General features: G+C 40.7%; 1 protein-coding gene and 1 pseudogene across 6 annotated transcripts in view; both read right to left on the bottom strand.

The window, feature by feature from the left end:
• The window catches only part of PDS5A (PDS5 cohesin associated factor A), a 152,586-nt gene extending 149,157 nt beyond the window's left edge, over positions 1-3,429 (bottom strand). Inside the window, exons 1-2 of one of the 5 annotated variants that reach the window (XR_014023163.1) lie at positions 2,992-3,139; positions 1,961-2,138 (exon numbers count right to left, since the gene is read on the bottom strand). Coding sequence is in view for 3 of the 5 variants with exons in the window: in XM_081302951.1 (XP_081159077.1) it covers positions 1,961-2,098 (138 nt within the window). In the remaining 2 variants the exon portion in view is untranslated. Of the gene's footprint in view, positions 1-1,960; positions 2,139-2,739; positions 2,914-2,991 lie in introns of those variants that run through there. The other 4 variants (XM_081302951.1, XM_081302953.1, XM_081302952.1 and 1 more) reach the window with 4 other exon arrangements.
• A 12,035-nt stretch (positions 3,430-15,464) lies between these two features.
• On the bottom strand, positions 15,465-16,117 carry LOC308654842 (large ribosomal subunit protein uL16-like; annotated as a pseudogene). Its single transcript has one exon. The product of its transcript is annotated as a large ribosomal subunit protein uL16-like (transcript).
• Between the last annotated feature and the right edge of the window lie 2,863 nt (positions 16,118-18,980).

An 18,980-nucleotide genomic window follows, 5' to 3' on the forward strand; every position in this document is an offset into this window, starting at 1 on the left:
GAGACAGAGAGAGAGAAGAGAGAATTTTTTAATATTTATCTTTCAGTTTTTGGTGGACACAACATCTTTATTTTTATGTGGTGCTAAGAATCGAACCCAGCGCCCCGCGCATGCCAAGCGAGCACGTTACCGCTTGAGCCACATCCCCAGCCCCTAATTTTCCACTTTTAATCAATTATTCACCACTAGAATTCAGGGTGTGAATATTCTTAATTGGAAAATAAAATTTAACATCTATAAACTTCTTATTTAGCTTTATATTTCACAATTTTTCAGGTTCTCACTCAAAACACCTAGAATAACTTTTAAGAAGCATCAATTAAATACCTCATCCCAGCAGGTTGGGAGGCTGAGGCAGGAGGACAAGTTAGAGGTCAGCCTCAGAAACCTAGTGAGATCCCCATTTCAAAACAAAAAACTGGGAGCTGGATGTGGTGGCATGACGGTAATCCCAGTGACTCGGGAGGCTGAGGCAAGAAGATTGAAAGTTTAAGGCCACCATCAGCAACTTAGCTAGACCCGGTCTCAAAAAATAAAAAGGGCTAGGGATGTAACTCAGAGGTTAAACATCCCTAGGTTCAATACCCCCATAACAAAAAAAGGTGTGTGTGTGTGGGGGGGGGGGAGTCTAACTGAGTAATAGAATACCTTGGGTTCAATCCCAAGTACCCTGCTCCCAAAATTAAGTACCTCAATTCATGTCTAATCTTTGGTATCAAAATTTGTTTTAGGCTGCAGAGTATAAGTCAATGGTAAAATGCATGCTTTAGTATGTGAGGCTCTGGGTTCAACCCCCAGTACCACTAAAAATTTGGAGAGGAAAAAAAAAAAAAAGCTTGTTTTAGTGAAACTGTGTCTCATCCCTTCCAAAAAAGCAACAAACTGAAGAGTCTAATTAGATTTTAGAAACTATAGGAATACTTTAGAACAACATTGTATACATTTACCAGGTACTATACTAAACTCTAAGAAAAAAGAGGCAAGATCAGTTCCCACAAATTCACCAAGTTGTTCAAATAAGAAAAATCACCACGATTGTTTCTTCCGTCACCTCCCACCATTTCTGATTTTAACTTTGAAACTTTCCTTGAACATTCCTTATCTCTATCCCCACGGTCATAGCACTATTTGCAAGATTTTAACATCTTTTACCTAGACCACGGTGTTGAACATTTTCCTAGCTGATCTGCCTCAGGTCTTTCCCTAATCTAACCCAAATTGTGACAACCAAATTTCTCTGGCATTGCCTTTAATATTCCCTGGGGGTCAAAGCTGTCCTAATTGAGAACCACTGCTTCAAGATGATCACACAAGAATGGCTGTGACCACAATCTATGTCCATGGAATGGAAAGCAAAGAACTGATCAACTTAAAGTTGAAATTCACATGACCACCATACTTATACTAAATAAGTTGAGGTCTCATAAAAAGAGCAACACTCTTTCTTAAGCTCAAATAAACACAGGAACTTAAGTCATCACCTTAAGTCTGAATTTTGAAAAACTAGTACCTTCTGTCAATGTTTAAGCACACATCTGATTATCAACTTCTCAGATGCTGATGAAAACAGAAATGTTCCTAGGCAAATTACTGCCTTAACTTAAGAATGACAGCTACTTAAACAGTAGTCTCATAAAATGAAATATTCACGGGGTGTGTGTGTGTGGGGGGGGGGGGGGGACTACTTTACAAACACCTGAATTCTTATGCTTGAAAAACAGTAAGATTTTCTTTAAAATCACACTCCTTTTTAATTTCCCGTAAGTCATTTTCCTACATAACTTATTCAAAGATGTATTCAAGACAGAACAAATACCTTTTAGAAGAGATAAAATGAGAAGAAGGGGGGGGGGGGGGCTTGGTAGCTGAACTGTAAGGCCAGGCGGAGTAGTGCAGTAATACCACAGGAGACAGGGTATGAAAAACATCTCTGAGTGTGAACAGTCTGTTCAGACCTTACCTTCAGTCGTTTGATCATCTCGTCGGTGGTGATCTTGTCGGTGATTTCCTTTACTCCCGGAGGGTAAGCGATCTTCCCGTCCGCACTCACGACGCCACACAGGGCAGTGGCAGGCTTGGGCTGCGCGGTGAAGTCCATCCTGGGGGACAACTTTTCTTTCACAGTCCTCTACCGGCCTCTATCGGTCAGAAAACCAAAGTTCAGCGGGAAAGGGGCGACTTTGTAACCTCTTTTTTCATTTCAAAAATCTCTAATCTGGAACGGGTTCTTTCTCCCCCGGGGCCGGGAACCCGGAGGCAGCCTGTTCATCCGCCCGGTCCCGGGGTCCGGACCCCACCGACGGCCCGTCGCCCACACCCGCGCCAGCCCGGGGCCCGCGGGGCTCCCGGGCACCAGCCACCACGGCCGCAGGAGGCGCCGAGCAGCGGCCAGAGTTTCCCATTCCGCCTTTCACAATGAAATGTACCCCCGAGCACCAAGGTCTTAAGTTTGTCGGCCGGGGGAGGCCGGCGAGGATCCCAAGGCCCCGTCTCGGCCAGAGAGCAGCACGGAGTCCCCACCCGGCCGTTCCCCTCCGGGAAAGGAGACGCGAGGCCTATAGGGCTCGGCTTAGGCCGCAAAACTAGGGACCCGACCGGACCCACACGCCGCGGCGGCTCCCGGGAACAAAACGCCCTTGCCCGGCTGAGATTCCGGGCCCGGGCAGTCCCCGCTGCGCTCCTGCCCCTCCCCTGTCCAGCTCCTCACCCCCGCGGGAGGGGAAAACAAGCCGCCCTCACCCCCAACCCCACGCCAGGAAGCGGCTGACGCGGCTCCGCACTTCACATTTTGTTCCTTCAACTTCGGCTGAGGGATCCCAGCGGCTTCTCTTGGCCCCGGCCACTGGGCGCCACCCGGCACCGCCGAGGCCTCAGCGGCACCTCCGGGCAACCCCGCCGGGCCTCGGACCCGCGCCCCCCCTCCGCTCTCCCCTTCCGTCCCCTCCCTCCACCAGCCGAGGGCGGGAGCCGAGCCGCCGCCGCCGCCTTTACCTCCTACTCATGCGGGCGGAAGGTGCATCAAGCGCCCGGGCCTCTGTCAGGTGGTTGCGCCGCCGCCCCTCGTCGGGCTGCACACAAAGCGGCTCCGCGGGTCCCGCCGCCGCCGCCGCCGCCCGCCCGCCCGCCCCGGAGCGGCGCTGGGGCTGGCGGTGCCGAGGAGGAGCAGCCGCCGCGGGGGGAGACGCGGGGCGAGTATGCGCTGGGCGGGGAGACAGTGCCGCTCTCCGTCTGGCCGAGGAAGAGCAGCCTCGGAGAAGGCTCCTCCGGGAGCGTGTGCGCGTGTGTCCGCCCCGGACCCCCGCGGCCCGCCCGCCCGCCCGCACCTAGTGCCGACCCGGACCTGGACACCCCTAGACGCGGCGTGCGCCCGGCCGTCCGAGCCCCCGGGAGCCGGCGCGTCGTACACACACCGGCCAGTCACGCGAGCGGCGCGAGAGCACGCGAGAGCAGAGCGCGCGCCTCGCTCCCTCCCCTTCCTCCGCCGGCCGTGCCTCCGCCTCCCTCGGGCCCGAGACCGCCGTGCGCGGGGCGAACAGCGCCGCCACCCGGTTGGCGCCAAGACCTGCCCGCGCGGGGCGCCTCCGGGAGGACCGGACCCCAGAGGACGAGCGGAGGAGGAGCCCGGGTGGCGGGAAGCGAACCCCGTCCTCGCAGGGCCGCGCGGACGAGCAGGGCGAACAGAGCTTTCTTTAACCTTTCGCCGCCCACTTGAGTTCATGACTTTTGGAGTGTCACCCTGAGGGACGTGGACAGAAGTAGTTGAAAAACGGTTAGTTACCCGGTGAAACGAACTGATTTCCTCCCCAGGGACACATCTACAAACTGAAGGAAAGTTTTGCAACATGGAACGACATGGGCTGCTGCGTAGTCTCTTATCTTCTGACTGTCACCAGAGTTCGTACCCTCCTCCACCGGAAACTTCTAAAATTAATATATTGAAAGCTGCAAAATATGAAAATAGCACTGAGATAAGTTCTTTTTTTTTTCTGAGATAAGTTCTTGAGGTATGGTCTTTGGACTACTGGCCTCCCTATCACTTCGGCTACTAATCAGAATCTCCCAGTGGAACCCAGAATTATTTTTTTCTTTTTACAAATTTTTACAAAATTTTTTTACAATTTAGCGAGATGGTTCTTGAAGATATGGAAAACCTCGCTTGTTTATTTTGTTTTATGTTTTAAATGTGCCAAGGATTAACTTTTCTTTTCATCCAAAGGAAAACAACTCTCGAGGAAAGTTCAGGAAAGCAGTATTTGAGCAATCTAAGGCAAATATTGAACAAATAAACCTAAGAAAGCAAAGTTGAAAAAAGACAAATAAAACCTCAGACAAATAAAACAAATAAACCTCAGAAAGCGAAGTTGAAAAAAGAATATAATAATAACATTTAGCTCCTGAAACTACTAGCATCATTTAAAATATTTGATTATTTATTATTGATGCATATTCTTTGACTTTTTGTTTGTTTGTTAGTACCGGGGATTAACTTAAACCCAAGGGTGCTTAACCACTAAGCTATATCCCCAGCCCCTTTTTTTTTTTTTTTTTTTTTTTTTTTTTTTGAGACAGGGTCTTGTTGAATTGCGTGGGGCTCCACTAAGTTGCTGAGAGTGGGTTTGAACTTGGTATTCTCCTGTCTCAGCCTCCAGAGTCACTGGGTACAGATGTGCCACCAGGCCTGGCTGGTGTATTTTCTTTTCAACATCTTTTACCTTGATCTTAAAAATAGTAAAGACACTTCAATTTACTGAATTACTTTTCAGATATTCCACAAAGGAGCAATCTTCTTGGAATCTAAGCTCCTTGCTGGAATTCTGAGTAGAAGGCAGAATCTAAGATTGGCCTCATCCAAACTAAGTCCACCAAAAACAACAACAAAAAACCTAAGTCCACCAAAAGCTACTCTTTTTAGGCTTTTCCTTCTCATTTCTGGTGTGTGGGGTTTTTTTTTCCCCTGTTATATTTATTTTTTATTGATTTTTTTAAATAAATGACAATGGAATGCATTACAATTCTTATTACACATATACAGCACGATTTCCTGTTATATTTATAAAATTAAAGAGCAATGATTTTTTTTTATTTTTACCTGCAGTAACTTTTCCATTATTGAAGGGAGTTTTGTATCTCCCATAAATTTCAACTTTATACAACGTATTACTTTGTATAACCTTATAGACCCTCAAAAGATGGTAAACCCTGAAAACTGCAACACATAAACAAATTAAGTTTGTACAATACTCTTCAGAATTCCTGTCCTTCCTTTCTATCAACTAATCAATCAAAGGTAGGCTCAAGTGATCCTTTCATCTCAGCTTCCTGAGTAGCTGGGACTACAGGCATGTGCCACTCTGCCCAGCTATTTCTCTTCTTAAACATGTTTCCACATACAATAAATGAGAAAAGATACATACAAAAAGATACAAAAAACAAAATTTGTGCAACAATTATTTTTCAAAAAGGTCTTTCTGCCAATGGGAGGCATTGTTTTGGCTCTGAGGGAAAAAAAGCATGGTAGAAGGTGGACAGGGCCCTAGTGGTTCTACCTGTCACATTCAACCATTAAATGGAGGACACATTAAAACCTGAGATGGAGCCAGGTGTGGTGGTTCACACCTGTAATCCCAGTGGCTCAGGATGCTAAGTCTAGAGGATCTGCAAGTTCAACGCCAGCCTCAGCAAAAGCGAGGCACTAAGCAACTCAGTGAGATCCTGTCTCTAAATAAAATACAAAATAGGGCTGGGGATGTGGCTCAGTGGTTGAGTGCCCCTGAGTTCAATCCCTGGTACAAAAAAAAAAAAAAAAAAAAAAAAAAAGCTGGGATGGAGAGTCTAGGGGGATGGCACTTCCATTTGTTTGGGAAGAAATAGACCAAAATAATAATAATAAATACATATGAAAATAAAGTAGGGAAGAGGGGGATACAAATCTAGTAGACTGCCACAATCTGCAAGGGCCTCACAATGGAGGTTTGAAGCCATAGATAGTGCCAAACCCTATATATACTATGTTTTCCTCTATGCACACTGCAGTTTTGCTATATAGCACCAGAGTTGATCTGTCCTTCTATGTTTTATGCCCTGGTGTTTCATTTCCATCACTACTCTTGCACTTTGGGATCATTATTAAGTAAAATAAGTGTTATATGGACACAAGTACTGCCATACCATTACTGTGTATCTAATGACCAAGATGTCTACTAAGTAACTAAAACAGCATGTAGCACATACAGCATGGATATGCTGGACAAAGGAATGATTTATGTCTTAGACAGCATGGAGTGGGAAGGCATGATAGTTCATCATGCTACTTAATGCTGCACAATTTGAAATTTATGAATTGTTTATGTCTGGAATTTTCCATTTAACAGTTTTAGATCAAGGTAACTGAGACTATGGAAATGAATCTTAGGATAAGGGCAGATTACTATTATATAGACATATTAAGCCTCTGGGGCACTTTGGTTTGTACTCTAAGATGAGTAACCATTGGACTGTTATAAGCAAAGAAGTAACATAATATGATTTATGTCCTATAATCTAGGCAACCTTGGTTAAATCAATCTTTCTGTTCCTCATTATCCTCATCTGTAAACAGGGATAACAATAGTATGTGCTTAGAGAATCATTATGAAGAATAATTAAGTCAACATTTATAAAATTCCTAGAAAATTAATTGTCACATACTAAGCCTTACATGGTTATTTTTACATAAAATAGTATTGCAGGGCACCATGGTACATGCTTGTTATCTTGGCTACTCAGGAAGTTCAGGCAGGAGGCCCGAAAGTTTGCTAGCAGCCTGGGCAACTTAATGAGACCCTTTCTTAAAATAAAAAATAAAAAGAATGGAGGAGTTGGCTCAGTGGTAGAGCATCCTGGATTCAATTCTCAGTAAACACACACACACTAAATAACAATAATAATTAATCAATTTTAAAAATCATTTTAGCTGCTTAGGTTGGACATAATGATAGGGATACAAGTGTAAGAAATAAGTTAACCAGTCATAAGACAACTGCAAAACAGTTGTCTTATAACTGGTTAACTTACTTCTCAAGGAGTGATGGTAACATGAACCAAGCATCCCCAGTACTTGGCATGGGGGGGGGGAGTTTCTTCCTTCTTTCTTTCTTTTTCTTTTTCTTTCTTTCTTTCTTTCTTTTTTTTTTTTTCTTTTTTTTTTTTGTGTATATGGTACTGGGGATTTAGCCCAGGGGTGCTTTATCACTGAGCTACATCCCCAGCTGTTTTTATTTTTTATTGTTTTGATACAGGATCTTGCTAAGTTGCTCCCCAAACTTGCATTCTTCCTGCCTCAGCCTCTCAAATTGCTGGTATACAGCACTACCAGGGCAAAACCAACTTTTTCCTTAAGAGGTAGAGTCTCGGGCTGGGGATGTGGTTCAAGCGGTAGCGTGCTCGCCTGGCATGCTTGTGGCCCGGGTTTGATCCTCAGCACCACATACAAAGCAAAGTTGTTGTGTCCGCTGAAAACTAAAAAATAAATATTTAAAAAAAAAAGAAAAAAGAGGTAGAGTCTCACTATATTGGTCAGGTTGGCCCTGAATTCTGGGTAGAAGCCATCCTCCTGTTTAGCCTCCCAAGTAGCTGGGACAACAGAATTTTATTTAATTTTTTTCTTTTTATTTCTTCCTTTATTTTGCAGCATTGGGGATTGAACTCAGGAATATTCTACAATTTAACTACCATGCCCAGCTGATTTTAAATTTAAACAGCAATATGTAGCTAGTGCCCACTGTATTGAATACCACTATTCTAGTATAGTGTTTAGTAGTAATTGACTGAGGATGAGGGTAGAAGATGTTAGATATAATTTATACTAGGCCATGGGTTTGAACTGTACTCTGCACTAGACACAACAGACCAAATCAAAATGGAGTCACTCATGATAAAGGTCACATAATCAAACTGAACCTTTAAAGAAGCAGACAGATCTCCAAACAGACCAGTTTTTCCTATTAACACAAGACTTCAGTTCACCTGAGTCAGCGTGATAAGGAAATCTTCTCTGCTTTAATTCTTATTAAAAAAAAAAAAGTAACCTGAATTTACTGGATGTTAGCCAATTAGTTTTTTCCCTTATTGTTCTATGTCCTTGGTCCCATTTTACCAAACTGTCTCTATTATTGCCCAATAGGAGCCCTATCATATTGTTGTTGTTCTTTCTTTCTTTCTTTCTTTCTTTCTTTCTTTCTTTCTTTCTTTCTTTCTTTCTTTCTTTTTTCTGTTCTAGACTAAGTTACCCAGGGAGACCTCAAATTTATAATCCTGCTTCAGCCTTCCTAGTGGCTGTGATTACAAGCCTGTAGCCATTGTACCCAATTCATTCTATTTTGTAGAATAAAACACAGCCCCAACTCATGAATCATAAAAAACAAGTTAGATCTACAACAAAATTTGTTGTCATTTTGTCTTTTAATAGATCTGGTGATTGGGCTGGGATTGTGGCTCAGTGGTAGAGTGCTTGCCTAGCACGCATGAGGCACTAGGTTCAATCCCTAGCACCATATTAAAAAAAAAAAATCTGAACAAAATAGTTCTGGTGATCATGCAGGGATCTGAATGGTTGTAATTTTGTCTTTTGATAGTTTTGGTGATCATGTAGGGATATGAATGATGTTGCTGGTGACTCCTGAGAGGTACCACTGACCCTTTTTGAGGTATTGAATCCTTTGTATTCCTCATGGAGCCCAATGATTGTAAGTAAACTTCTTTGGTCAGAATCTGCTCTTTTTCGCATTGAGCCCTCAATCTTTTTGACTTTCAAATTCAGGGTGAGTTTGTGTTATGATAAAGTGCATGCCCTTGTAGTGCGTACCACTACAAGGAGTTTATGCTATTCCTTGTAATAGGTACCAAGGGTTTATGCTATGAGAAAACATGTGGCTTTTGGGGGATTGTAAAGTGGCTGATAAATCACTGGCAAAAGTTGAAATCATGACAGGTCCTATAAGAAGAATCAGGTGTCTATTAATAGAATCAAACAGAAACTGGCAATAAATGGCCATTACTGCAGGGGATATGAACTGAGGCTTTCAGAAATTCCTCTCTGTGTGTTTGTGTGTTTTCCCTTGCATGTTCCGTTAGGGAGAAATCATTAGACAGGTTGGTCAAGGGAATCTCAGGGCCAAAACCACAACTTGACTCGTGGGCATAGTTCAAACATTTTAGAATTATGAGAGGGAGCTGCCACCAAAAAGTAAGGCTACTGTGAGAGGATAAGCTGGACACTAGAAAATGTCTATACAATGAGATACGTTATGAATGCATTATACAACACAACTTGGTGGCATTGCTCTCCCAGGCTTTATCTTGGCTCTGGTAGATCCAAGATTTGATGTAAAAATGGGATCCTTAATATCTACAGAACAAAGTATGGCCTTTATGTGGAATTTTCCAAATGAGTAATATAATGCTTTAAAAAATGTTTAAATGAGGGTTCCTCAATTAAACTCAACTTCTAAAAAGATCTCAACAAAATTACATCATTGTGTCCTTCAAAAACTCTTTGCAAAGGCGAATTAAATGTGACCAATGATTGGTACCAGGGATTGAACCCGGGGTACTCAACCACTGAGCCACATCCCCAGCCCTATTTTGTATTTTATTAAGAGACAGGGTCTCACTGAGTTGCTTAGTGCCTCGCTTCTGCTGAGACTGGCTTTGAACTTGCGATCCTCCTGTCTCAGGCTCCCAAGCTGCTGGGATTTCAGGTATGTGCCTATCAGGATAGCCATGCTCTATGAGAGCCTTGGCTGGATGAGAGTTTGGTTTGGGTGTCAGTCAGGCAAGGTACAGAGGAGGTTTCAAAAATGGATGTTGAGACAACAGAAAATCATAGGAAATCACACAGGATTTTACAAGTAAGTATACAGATGAGCTTTGAAGAAAACTCAGGAGCCTGTTCAAAATAACCAGCTGAATGTCAGAAGGACATAATTTGAGACCAATTTAGTTAGTTAGGTGGCTTTTCAACTTGGCTTCTATTTCTTAACTATATTACTGAGTTCATGGAAGAACCCATTAACAAATATGGTAGACAAAGCATTTTATATGCCTGGAAAGCTACGAAAAACCTGCTTGAGGGCTGGGGCTGAAGCTCAGAGGTAGAGCACATTCCTTGTACATGTGAGGCCCTGGGTTTGATCCTCAGTACCATGTAAAAATGAATAAATAAAGATATTGTGTCCATCTACAACTAAATAAATATTTTTTAAAAATCCTGCTGGCCTGATTTTATGTAATTTATGTAGTGTTCTTTTCACCTTTGGGATGTGATAGAACTGAGTGAAAGGGTTAGCAGAATCAGTTTTGAAAAATCAGTCAGCCAGGTGCAGTGGCACATACCTGCCGTCAAGCAGGTTTTTCATGGCTATCCTATTAGGAATTAATTGGACATAATTTAGACATAGAGCCAGAATGCATTGACCAGGATAAACAAGTTTCCTGGGAGAGAAAACACTGGTTGTGGGTTGGGCATTTAGTTATCATGTTGGTCACCAGGATAAAGAAGTATCCCATGAAAGGCACCCTGTAAACTTACTACTAGCTTCCTTGGATTAACTTCAAGGCAAGACTGGAGTTCATATATTCACTCTCCAGAAAAAAAAAAAAAAAGAAAAGAAAATTAGAGGAATGTTCACCAAATCCTGTTTGAACAGAAACAGATATTTTGTCCATCCACATGAGCCTTGGAGACATTAAAATCTAAAATTTTAGTGTACAGCCCCTATAAAATTGACCTCTAATGATAGGCAATATGTACTAGATTATTCCTTGGAGAAAACTCTTGCATTCATTCTCTGTACCTTTGAGATATAGATTTTCCACTTAGGAGTCATTCCTTTAGAGAATTAAATTTATAGTTGCCTAGCTAACAATTGCTCAGGGCAATGAACAATTGAAAGTCTGGTAGTCTGAATATAACTGGAGAGAGAAACTATTTGAAAATTGGAAAATAAAAAATCTTAACGAATGCCGTAAGATTTGCTTCTGTCTATATGTTTTTGTACATATATAGATGTATGTGTTTTGTATATATTAATATAGTTCTACCTTAGATAATGTCATCAAAATTTATAAAAAGCTTACTAAGGGTGGTGGTGCATGCGTAAAATCCCAGCAACTGGGAGGGTGAGGCAGGAGGATTACAAATTCAAAGCCAATCTAGGCAATTTCATGAGACTCTGTCTCACAAGGGGGCTGGGGACATAGCTCAGTGGTAGAAGGCCCCAGTACTACACTACACACACACACACACACACACACACACACACACACTCTCTCTCTCTCTCTCTCTCTCTCTCTCTCTATTTAGTTGTTCTATTTAAATTTTTTTAAATATTTATTTTTTAGTTGTAGTTGGACAACACGATACCTTTATTTTATTCATTTATTCTTATGTAGTACTGAGGATTGAACCCAGGGCCTCACACATGCTAGGCGAGTGCCCTACCACTGAGCCACAACCCCAGCCCTAATTTTTTGTTTAAAAAAAAAAAAAAGCAATAATGTCATTAGCTCAGAAAAATAAAAATTGACAAATTACCTATTCATGTGACTTGGGTCAACCTTTGAAAAATAAACTATAGTCACATATTGCTTAATGATGTGGATACTTTTGAGAAATATATTGTGAGGCATTTGTTCAAATGTAGTATACTTACGCAAACCTAGATGGTACACCTCAATCACTTGACATGACCTCTTGCTGCCATCAAGAAACTTGTGGGCTGGGGATGCAGCTCAGTAGTGGAGTGCCTATCTGGCATGTGCAGGGCACTGGGTTCCATCCCCAGCACTGCAGGGGAAAAAAAAAAAAAAGGAGAGACTTGGTAGGGCTGGGGATGTCATTAGTTTTAGAGTATTTGCCTAGTGTGCACAAAGCCCTTGATTCAATCCCCAGCACTTCAGACAAACAAATGAACAAACAAACCTTGATAAAGGTGAGCTGTATGGCATTCTTACCAGTGTAATATGCGTGTATGCTGTTTTTCAGTAAACTATTTTTTTTTTAAAGAGAGAGAGAGAGAGAGAGAGAGAGAGAGAGAGAGAGAGAGAGAAAGAATTTTTAATAATTTATTTTTTAGTTCTCGGCGGACACAACATCTTTGTTGGTATGTGGTGCTGAGGATCGAACCCGGGCCGCACGCATGCCAGGCCAGCGCGCTACCGCTTGAGCCACATCCCCAGCCCCAGTAAACTATTTTTAATAAATAGGAGTACACTAAAAAATAATGATAAAGAATTTACTATATAGTAAGTGCATAAATCAGTAACAGTTCTTTGTCATCATTTCCAAGTATTATGTCTTTACATAATTATATGGTCAGTACATTTACATGAGAGGCAGTGCAGTAGGCTTGTTTACAAGCATCACCACAAATGTGAGTAAATCATTGTGTTATGATGGTAGAATCGTCATGATGTTACTAGGTGATAGAAAATTTTCAGCTCCATCATAATCTTATGACACTGCAGTTGTATATGTGGTCTGCCATTGACTGAAATGTTGTTATGCAGCACATAACTGTAGTTTTTAAAAATTGTTGGTAAAATAAATAATGTCTTAATAATTGTCAACATTAAATAAAATAACATTTGGTCTGGATTTCCTGTTTAGACAGATTTGTTTTCTCTGCTAGATGTTTTAGTATCATAAAATTACAAATCCAACCTTAGAGCAGAGCACAGTAAAAAGGAATTGCTGAATTGCTTGATGTGTTTCATTTGTTCAATAAAAAAAAAAGAAAATGAAAAAAACATGATTAAATTTTAACTTTCTTTGCTTCTGGGATATATAAAATATATGTATATAATATGAATTATTACTATCTATATTTATTCAGCACGGGGATTGTACCTAAGGGTGCTCTATCATTGAGTTACATCCCCAGTCCTTTCTATTTTTTAATTTGAGAAAAGATCTCTCTAAGTTGTCCAGGCTCATTTCAAACTTGTGTTCCCCTTGCCTTAGCCTCCCAAGTAAGTGAAATAGTGCCCAACTCAGTGTCTTGTTTTTTATTTTCAACACTGAGAATCCAACCCAGAACCTTAAGCATGCTAGGCAATATCTTTACCACAGTATCTTGTTTTTATATGGTATAGATAGGCTATATGTATTTGAGTCTGCTAGTGAACATGAAAAATTGTTCTATGAGAAAGCACATTTCTAGAAATTATGAAACGTATATTCACAAAATATTGATATGTAACTATTCAAAATATATACTGCCTAGGTCTTCACTAAAAGTTAAGGTTTCTAGGAGTTAAAATTTTTAATTCATTCTTGGTATGGTGTCACAGGCCTATAATCCCAGGGACTCAGGAGATGAGGTAGGAAGATCACAAATTCAAGTCAGCCTGTGGAAATTTAGAGACTTTATCTCAAAATAAAACAAAAGTGTGTGTTTCCAGTGGTTGAGGCGGGGTGGGTAGCTAAGCAGCAAAACTCTTGCCAAAAAAGGTGTGAGGCCCTGAGTTCAGTCCCTAATACTTCTTTTAAAAAAAATCTAATTCACATGAGATAATTAAAAATAGAAATAATACAGAAAACAGGAAACAACTTGGTATATAAGGAATGTAATATATGACTTTGGTAAATGAAGCTATGAGATATGAAAGATGTGGGTTTTTTTTGTTAAAAGTAGAATGATTGAACCAAAATTAAAAAGAGGAAAAGTATCAGATAAAACTAAATGGATTAGAAAGATGTAGGTTTGTGCAAGATAAATTGTATAAAATATTTTTTTTTAAATTTTTATTTTATTTTATTTTTTATTGATTGTTCACAACATTACAAAGCTCTTGACATATCATATTTCATACATTAGATTCAAGTGGGTTATGAACTCCCAATTTTTACCCCAAATGCAGATTGCAGAATCACATCGGTTACACATCCACATTTTTACATAATGCCATATTAGTGACTGTTGTATTCTGCTACCTTTCCTATCCTCTACTATCCCCCCTCCCCTCCCCTCCCATCTTCTCTCTCTACCCCATCTACTGTAATTCATTTCTCTCCTTGTTTATTTTCCCATTCCCCTCACAACCTCTTATATGTAATTTTGTATAGCAATGAGGGTCTCCCTTCATTTCCATGCAATTTCCCTTTTCTCTCCCTTTCCCTCCCATCTCATGTCTCTGTTTAATGTTAATCTTTTCTTCCTGCTCTTCCTCCCTGCTCTGTTCTTAGTTGCTCTCATTATATCAAAGAAGACATTTGGTATTTGTTTTTTAGGGATTGGCTAGCTTCACTAAGCATAATCTGTTCTAGTGCCATCCATTTCCCTGCAAATTCCATGATTTTGTATAAAAGATTTTTTTAAAAACATATATTTTTAGTTGTAGTTGGACACAGTACCTTTATTTTATTTATTTATTTTTATGTGGTGCTGAGGATCAAACCCAGCTCTTCACAAATGCTAAGCAAGTGCTCTACTGCTGAGCTACAACCCCAGTCCAAGAAATTTTATATATGATAAAGTTGGCTACAATTAGAGGGCAAGTATTTATAAGTTATTCTAAAAATTGATCATTAATATCAAAAGTATACTGATGCAAACCTAGAATTTGGTCCCCTATACTAAAATAACAAGGTTCTTTTGGCTAATGATCTGTGTTTTTTCCTTAGCCTCTTAAATAATTGGCCTAGGAAACAAAGATTTTGGTTGGGTTTTTTTTTTTTTTATACAATACAGGATTTATTGGTGTGTGTGTGTGGGATTAAGAAGGGGTCAGCACAGTGGCTAATGATCTGTCTTTATAAATATTGTTTTAGTCAGCTTTTTCACTGCTGTGACTAAAAAGACTGACAACAATTTTAAGGAGGAAAAGTTTATTTGGGGGCTCACTGTTTGGAGCTCTCAACCTATAAACAGCTGGCTCCATTCCTCAGAGCTAGAGGTGAGGCAGAACATTATGGTGGAAGACTGTGGTGGAAAGAAGCAGCTCACATGATGATCAGAGAGCAGAGAGGAGACTCCACTTGCCAGACACAAAATATGTACCCCAAAGGCACACGCCCAATGACCCAACTCCTCCAGCCACACCCTACCTTCCTTCAGTCACCACTCAATTAATCCCTTCAGAGGATTAATTCATTGATTGAGTTAAGGCTCTCATATCCCAATCATTTCTCCTCTAAACCTCCTTGCATTTTCTCACTCATGAGCTTTTGGGGGACACCTCCACTCAAACCATAACAAATATATATAATGTTGGTGGAGACTACTTACAGCTTTGCACATACTAAGCAGGTACTGTATCACTGACCTACATTTCCAGCCTGATCTGTTCTTAATAGGAAACTGAGAGGTGTTTTTGTTCCTTAGCCTCTTAAGTAATTGGCCTAGGAAACAGATTTTTTTTTTATACAATACAGGATTTATTGGTGTGTGTGTGAGATTAAGAAGGGGACAGCACAGTGGAAGCCCTCATGAATTCAGGGCCCACCACTTGTCCAGGGGACCATGATTGGGAATATATTTGACCCCACACCATCAGGAATCAGCTGCTTCTCGGCCACCAAGTCTTCGAACTCATCAGCATTACATTTGTTAAAGCCCCACTTCTTTGAGATGTGGATCTTCTGGGGCTAGGGAACTTGAACTTGGCCCTGTGTAGGGCCTCAGTCACATATTCCTTGTTCTGCAGCTTGGTGCGAATGGACATGATGATTTGGCCAATGTGAACCCTGGCCACTGTGCCCTGGGGTTTCTCAAAGGTACCCCGCATACCTGTTTGGAGCCTGTCAGCCCCAGCACAGGAACGTGTCATTTGGATGACATGGAAAGGGTGGAGCCACAGTTGGCTATGAAAGCCATCTTTGCCGCAACTTTTTATCATGTACTTGTTGACACAAATACGAGCAGCCTCCAAGGCTTCAGAGGATATCTTCTCATATTCATCAGACACCACGTGGCCACAGAATGGGAACTCATCCACTTTTGCCTCTTTTTTTTTTGCCTTTTTTCTGCCCAAGATCAAAGATGCAGATTTTGGCATCAGGGACATGCCAGCAGAAAGGAGACTTTGGGGACAGCTTGTTTTTATAGTACTAGTAACACTGGGTGTGGCGGTGGCCCATGGCCGTACCAGGATCTCTGTGGCACCACAAAGGAAAACAGGCGCTCCCACGCCTGCACATGCCTTATATTAGTTTTTGTGGTTTGTCAGGATGATTTCCTGTGCTTCCTATTGTCCTTCTTAGGTCTTTGATTGCTTAAGAAAACAGTCTTTTTTATGGGAAATCCATACGTAGTACAATGAAATTGAATCCCTATTTCTCACACTGCACAAATCTCAACTCAAAGTGGATAAAGGACCTAGGCATTAGACCAGAGACCCTGCACCTACTAGAAGAATAAGTAGGGCCAACTCTTCATTGAGTCAGTTTAGGAACCTACTTCCTTAACAGGATTCTAAAGCATAAGAAGTACAATCAAGGATGAAAAAAGTGAGGCTGGGATTGTGGTTCAGTGGTAGAGTGCTTGCCTGGCACATGCAAGGCAGGCACTGGGTTCCATTCTCAGCACCACATAAAAATAAATAAGTGAAATAAAGGTATTGTGGCCATCTACAGCTTAAAAAATATTTTTTAAAAAAAGAATCAATAATGAATCAATGGGGTTGTATCAAACTAAAAAGCTTTTTCACAGCAAAGGAAATAGTCAAGACCATGAGGAGAGAGCCTACAGAATGTAAGAAAATCCTTGCCACCTACACCTCAGATAGAGCATTAATCTCCAGGATATACAAAGAATTCAAAAAACTTAACACCCAAAATACAAATAACCCAATTAACAAATGGGCAAAGGACCTCAATAGGCACTTCACAGAAGAAGAAATATGAATGGTCAACAAATAGATGAAAAACTGTTCAACATCTGTAGCAATTAGAGAAATGCCAATTAAAACTACACTGAGAGGGGCTGGGGTTGTGGCTGAGTGGTAGTGCGCTTGCCTAGCATGCGTGACGCACTGGGTTCGATTCTCAGCACCACATACAAATAAATAAAATAAAGATCCATCAGCAACTAAATATATATATATATATTAAAAAAAAAAAACTACACTGAGAGTCTATCTCACTCCATTCAGAATGGCAACTATCAAGAATACAAGTAATAATGGCTGGGGATATAGCTCAGTTGGTAGAGCTTGCCTCCCATGCACAAGGCCCTGGGTTCAATCCCCAGCACTGGAGAGAGAGAGAGAGAGAGAGAGAGAGAGAGAGAGAGAGAGAGAGAGAGAGAAGGAGAAGGAGAAGGTAACAATACAATAAATGTTGGCAAGGATGTGGGGGAAAAGGTTTACTCATACATTGCTGGTGGGACTATAAATTGGTACAGCCATTCTGGAAAGCAATATGGAGATTCCTTAGAAAACTTAGAATGGAACAACCATTCGACCCAGTTATCCCACTCCTTGGTTTATTTCCAAAGGACTTAAAATCAGCATACTATAGTGACACAGCTCAATTCACAATAGCTAAGCTGTGGAACTAATCTAGGTGTCCTTCAACAAATGAATGAATAAAGAAAATGTGGTATTTATACACAATGGAATATGACATCGCCATAAAGAAGAGTGAGATAATGACATTTGCAGGTAAATGGATGGAACTGGAGACTATCACGCTAAGTGTAATAAGCCAATTCCCCGCCCCCCAAAAAAGGGAGATTTTTCAGAGGGAATGTTCTTTCTGATATGTGGATGCTAACACATAATAAGGGTGTGTGGGGAGGAATAATAGAAGTTCATTGGATTAGACAAAGGGGAATGAAGGGAAGGGAGTGTGGCTGGGAATAGGAAAGAGTAGAATGAATTTTCCTATGTTCATATATGAATATACAACCACTGAAACTCCACATCATGAGCAACTGCAAGAATGGAAGCCTAGTTATAATAATTTATACTCCATGTATGTATGTCAAAATGCACTCTACTGTCTTGTGTATCTAAAAAAAAAAACAAATAAAGGGCTGGGGATGTGGCTCAAGTGGTAGTGCGCTTGCTTAGCATGCTTGAGCACTGGGTTCGATTCTCAGCACCACGTAAAAACAAAATAAAGATATTGTGTCCACTTAAAACTAAAAATAAAATATTTAAAAAAGAAAGAAAAAATTAAAAACTAGTCCTTTCTATTAAATAGCAAATTTTCCTTACAATTTCAATATCTGTATTTGCCTTTGATGTCTTTATTGCTGTGGTTAAATGAGTGACTATTTACAGTAACCTATGATCCTATTTTGATCAAGTATTGTTAAACTTTTTGACATTTTTTGACAAAATTTCCAAAATCAAATTCTATATTAAATCTTTCTGACCTTGACTTAACTTTGGGATTTTCCAGTTGGGCCCCTGGAAAACCTCAAAGTATGTGTCTCTTACCTTGTGAAAGGATAAAGTGATTTAATATTATTTGATATGTTAAAATATATGGGAAATATTGTCAAATAGTACATGATGCTATGTATGGATATGTTATTGATACAAGTCCTCCAAAAATTGAATTAGATTCCTAAACCATATATATTATCATTCACAATTCTGGCTATTATGTTAAAATGTTGTATGCCACAGAAATAATCAAATTATTTGGTTATTGGTGAGTTGCATCATTAACTTTCATCCAGTTCTTTAACCATGGCTATTTCAAGTCTTGTCCACAGGTAATTGCTCTGTTCCTATGATTTTCTTTTTTCCATTTTTTAAAATTTGTGCATTGTAATTACACATAACGGTGGAGCTCTTTGTTACATATTCATACATGTATACAATATTTGTATGCTCTTCTTTTTTTTTTTTAGGGGGAGAGAGAGAGAGAATTTTTAATATTTATTTTTTAGTTCTCGGCGGACACAACATCTTTGTTGGTATGTGGTGCTGAGGATTCAACCCGGGCCGCACGCATGCCAGGCGAGCGCGCTACCGCTTGAGCCACATCC

The sequence above is a fragment of the Spermophilus citellus genome (genome assembly GCF_964194105.1).
Source record: "Spermophilus citellus genome assembly, chromosome: 8".
NCBI lineage: Eukaryota > Metazoa > Chordata > Mammalia > Rodentia > Sciuridae > Spermophilus > Spermophilus citellus.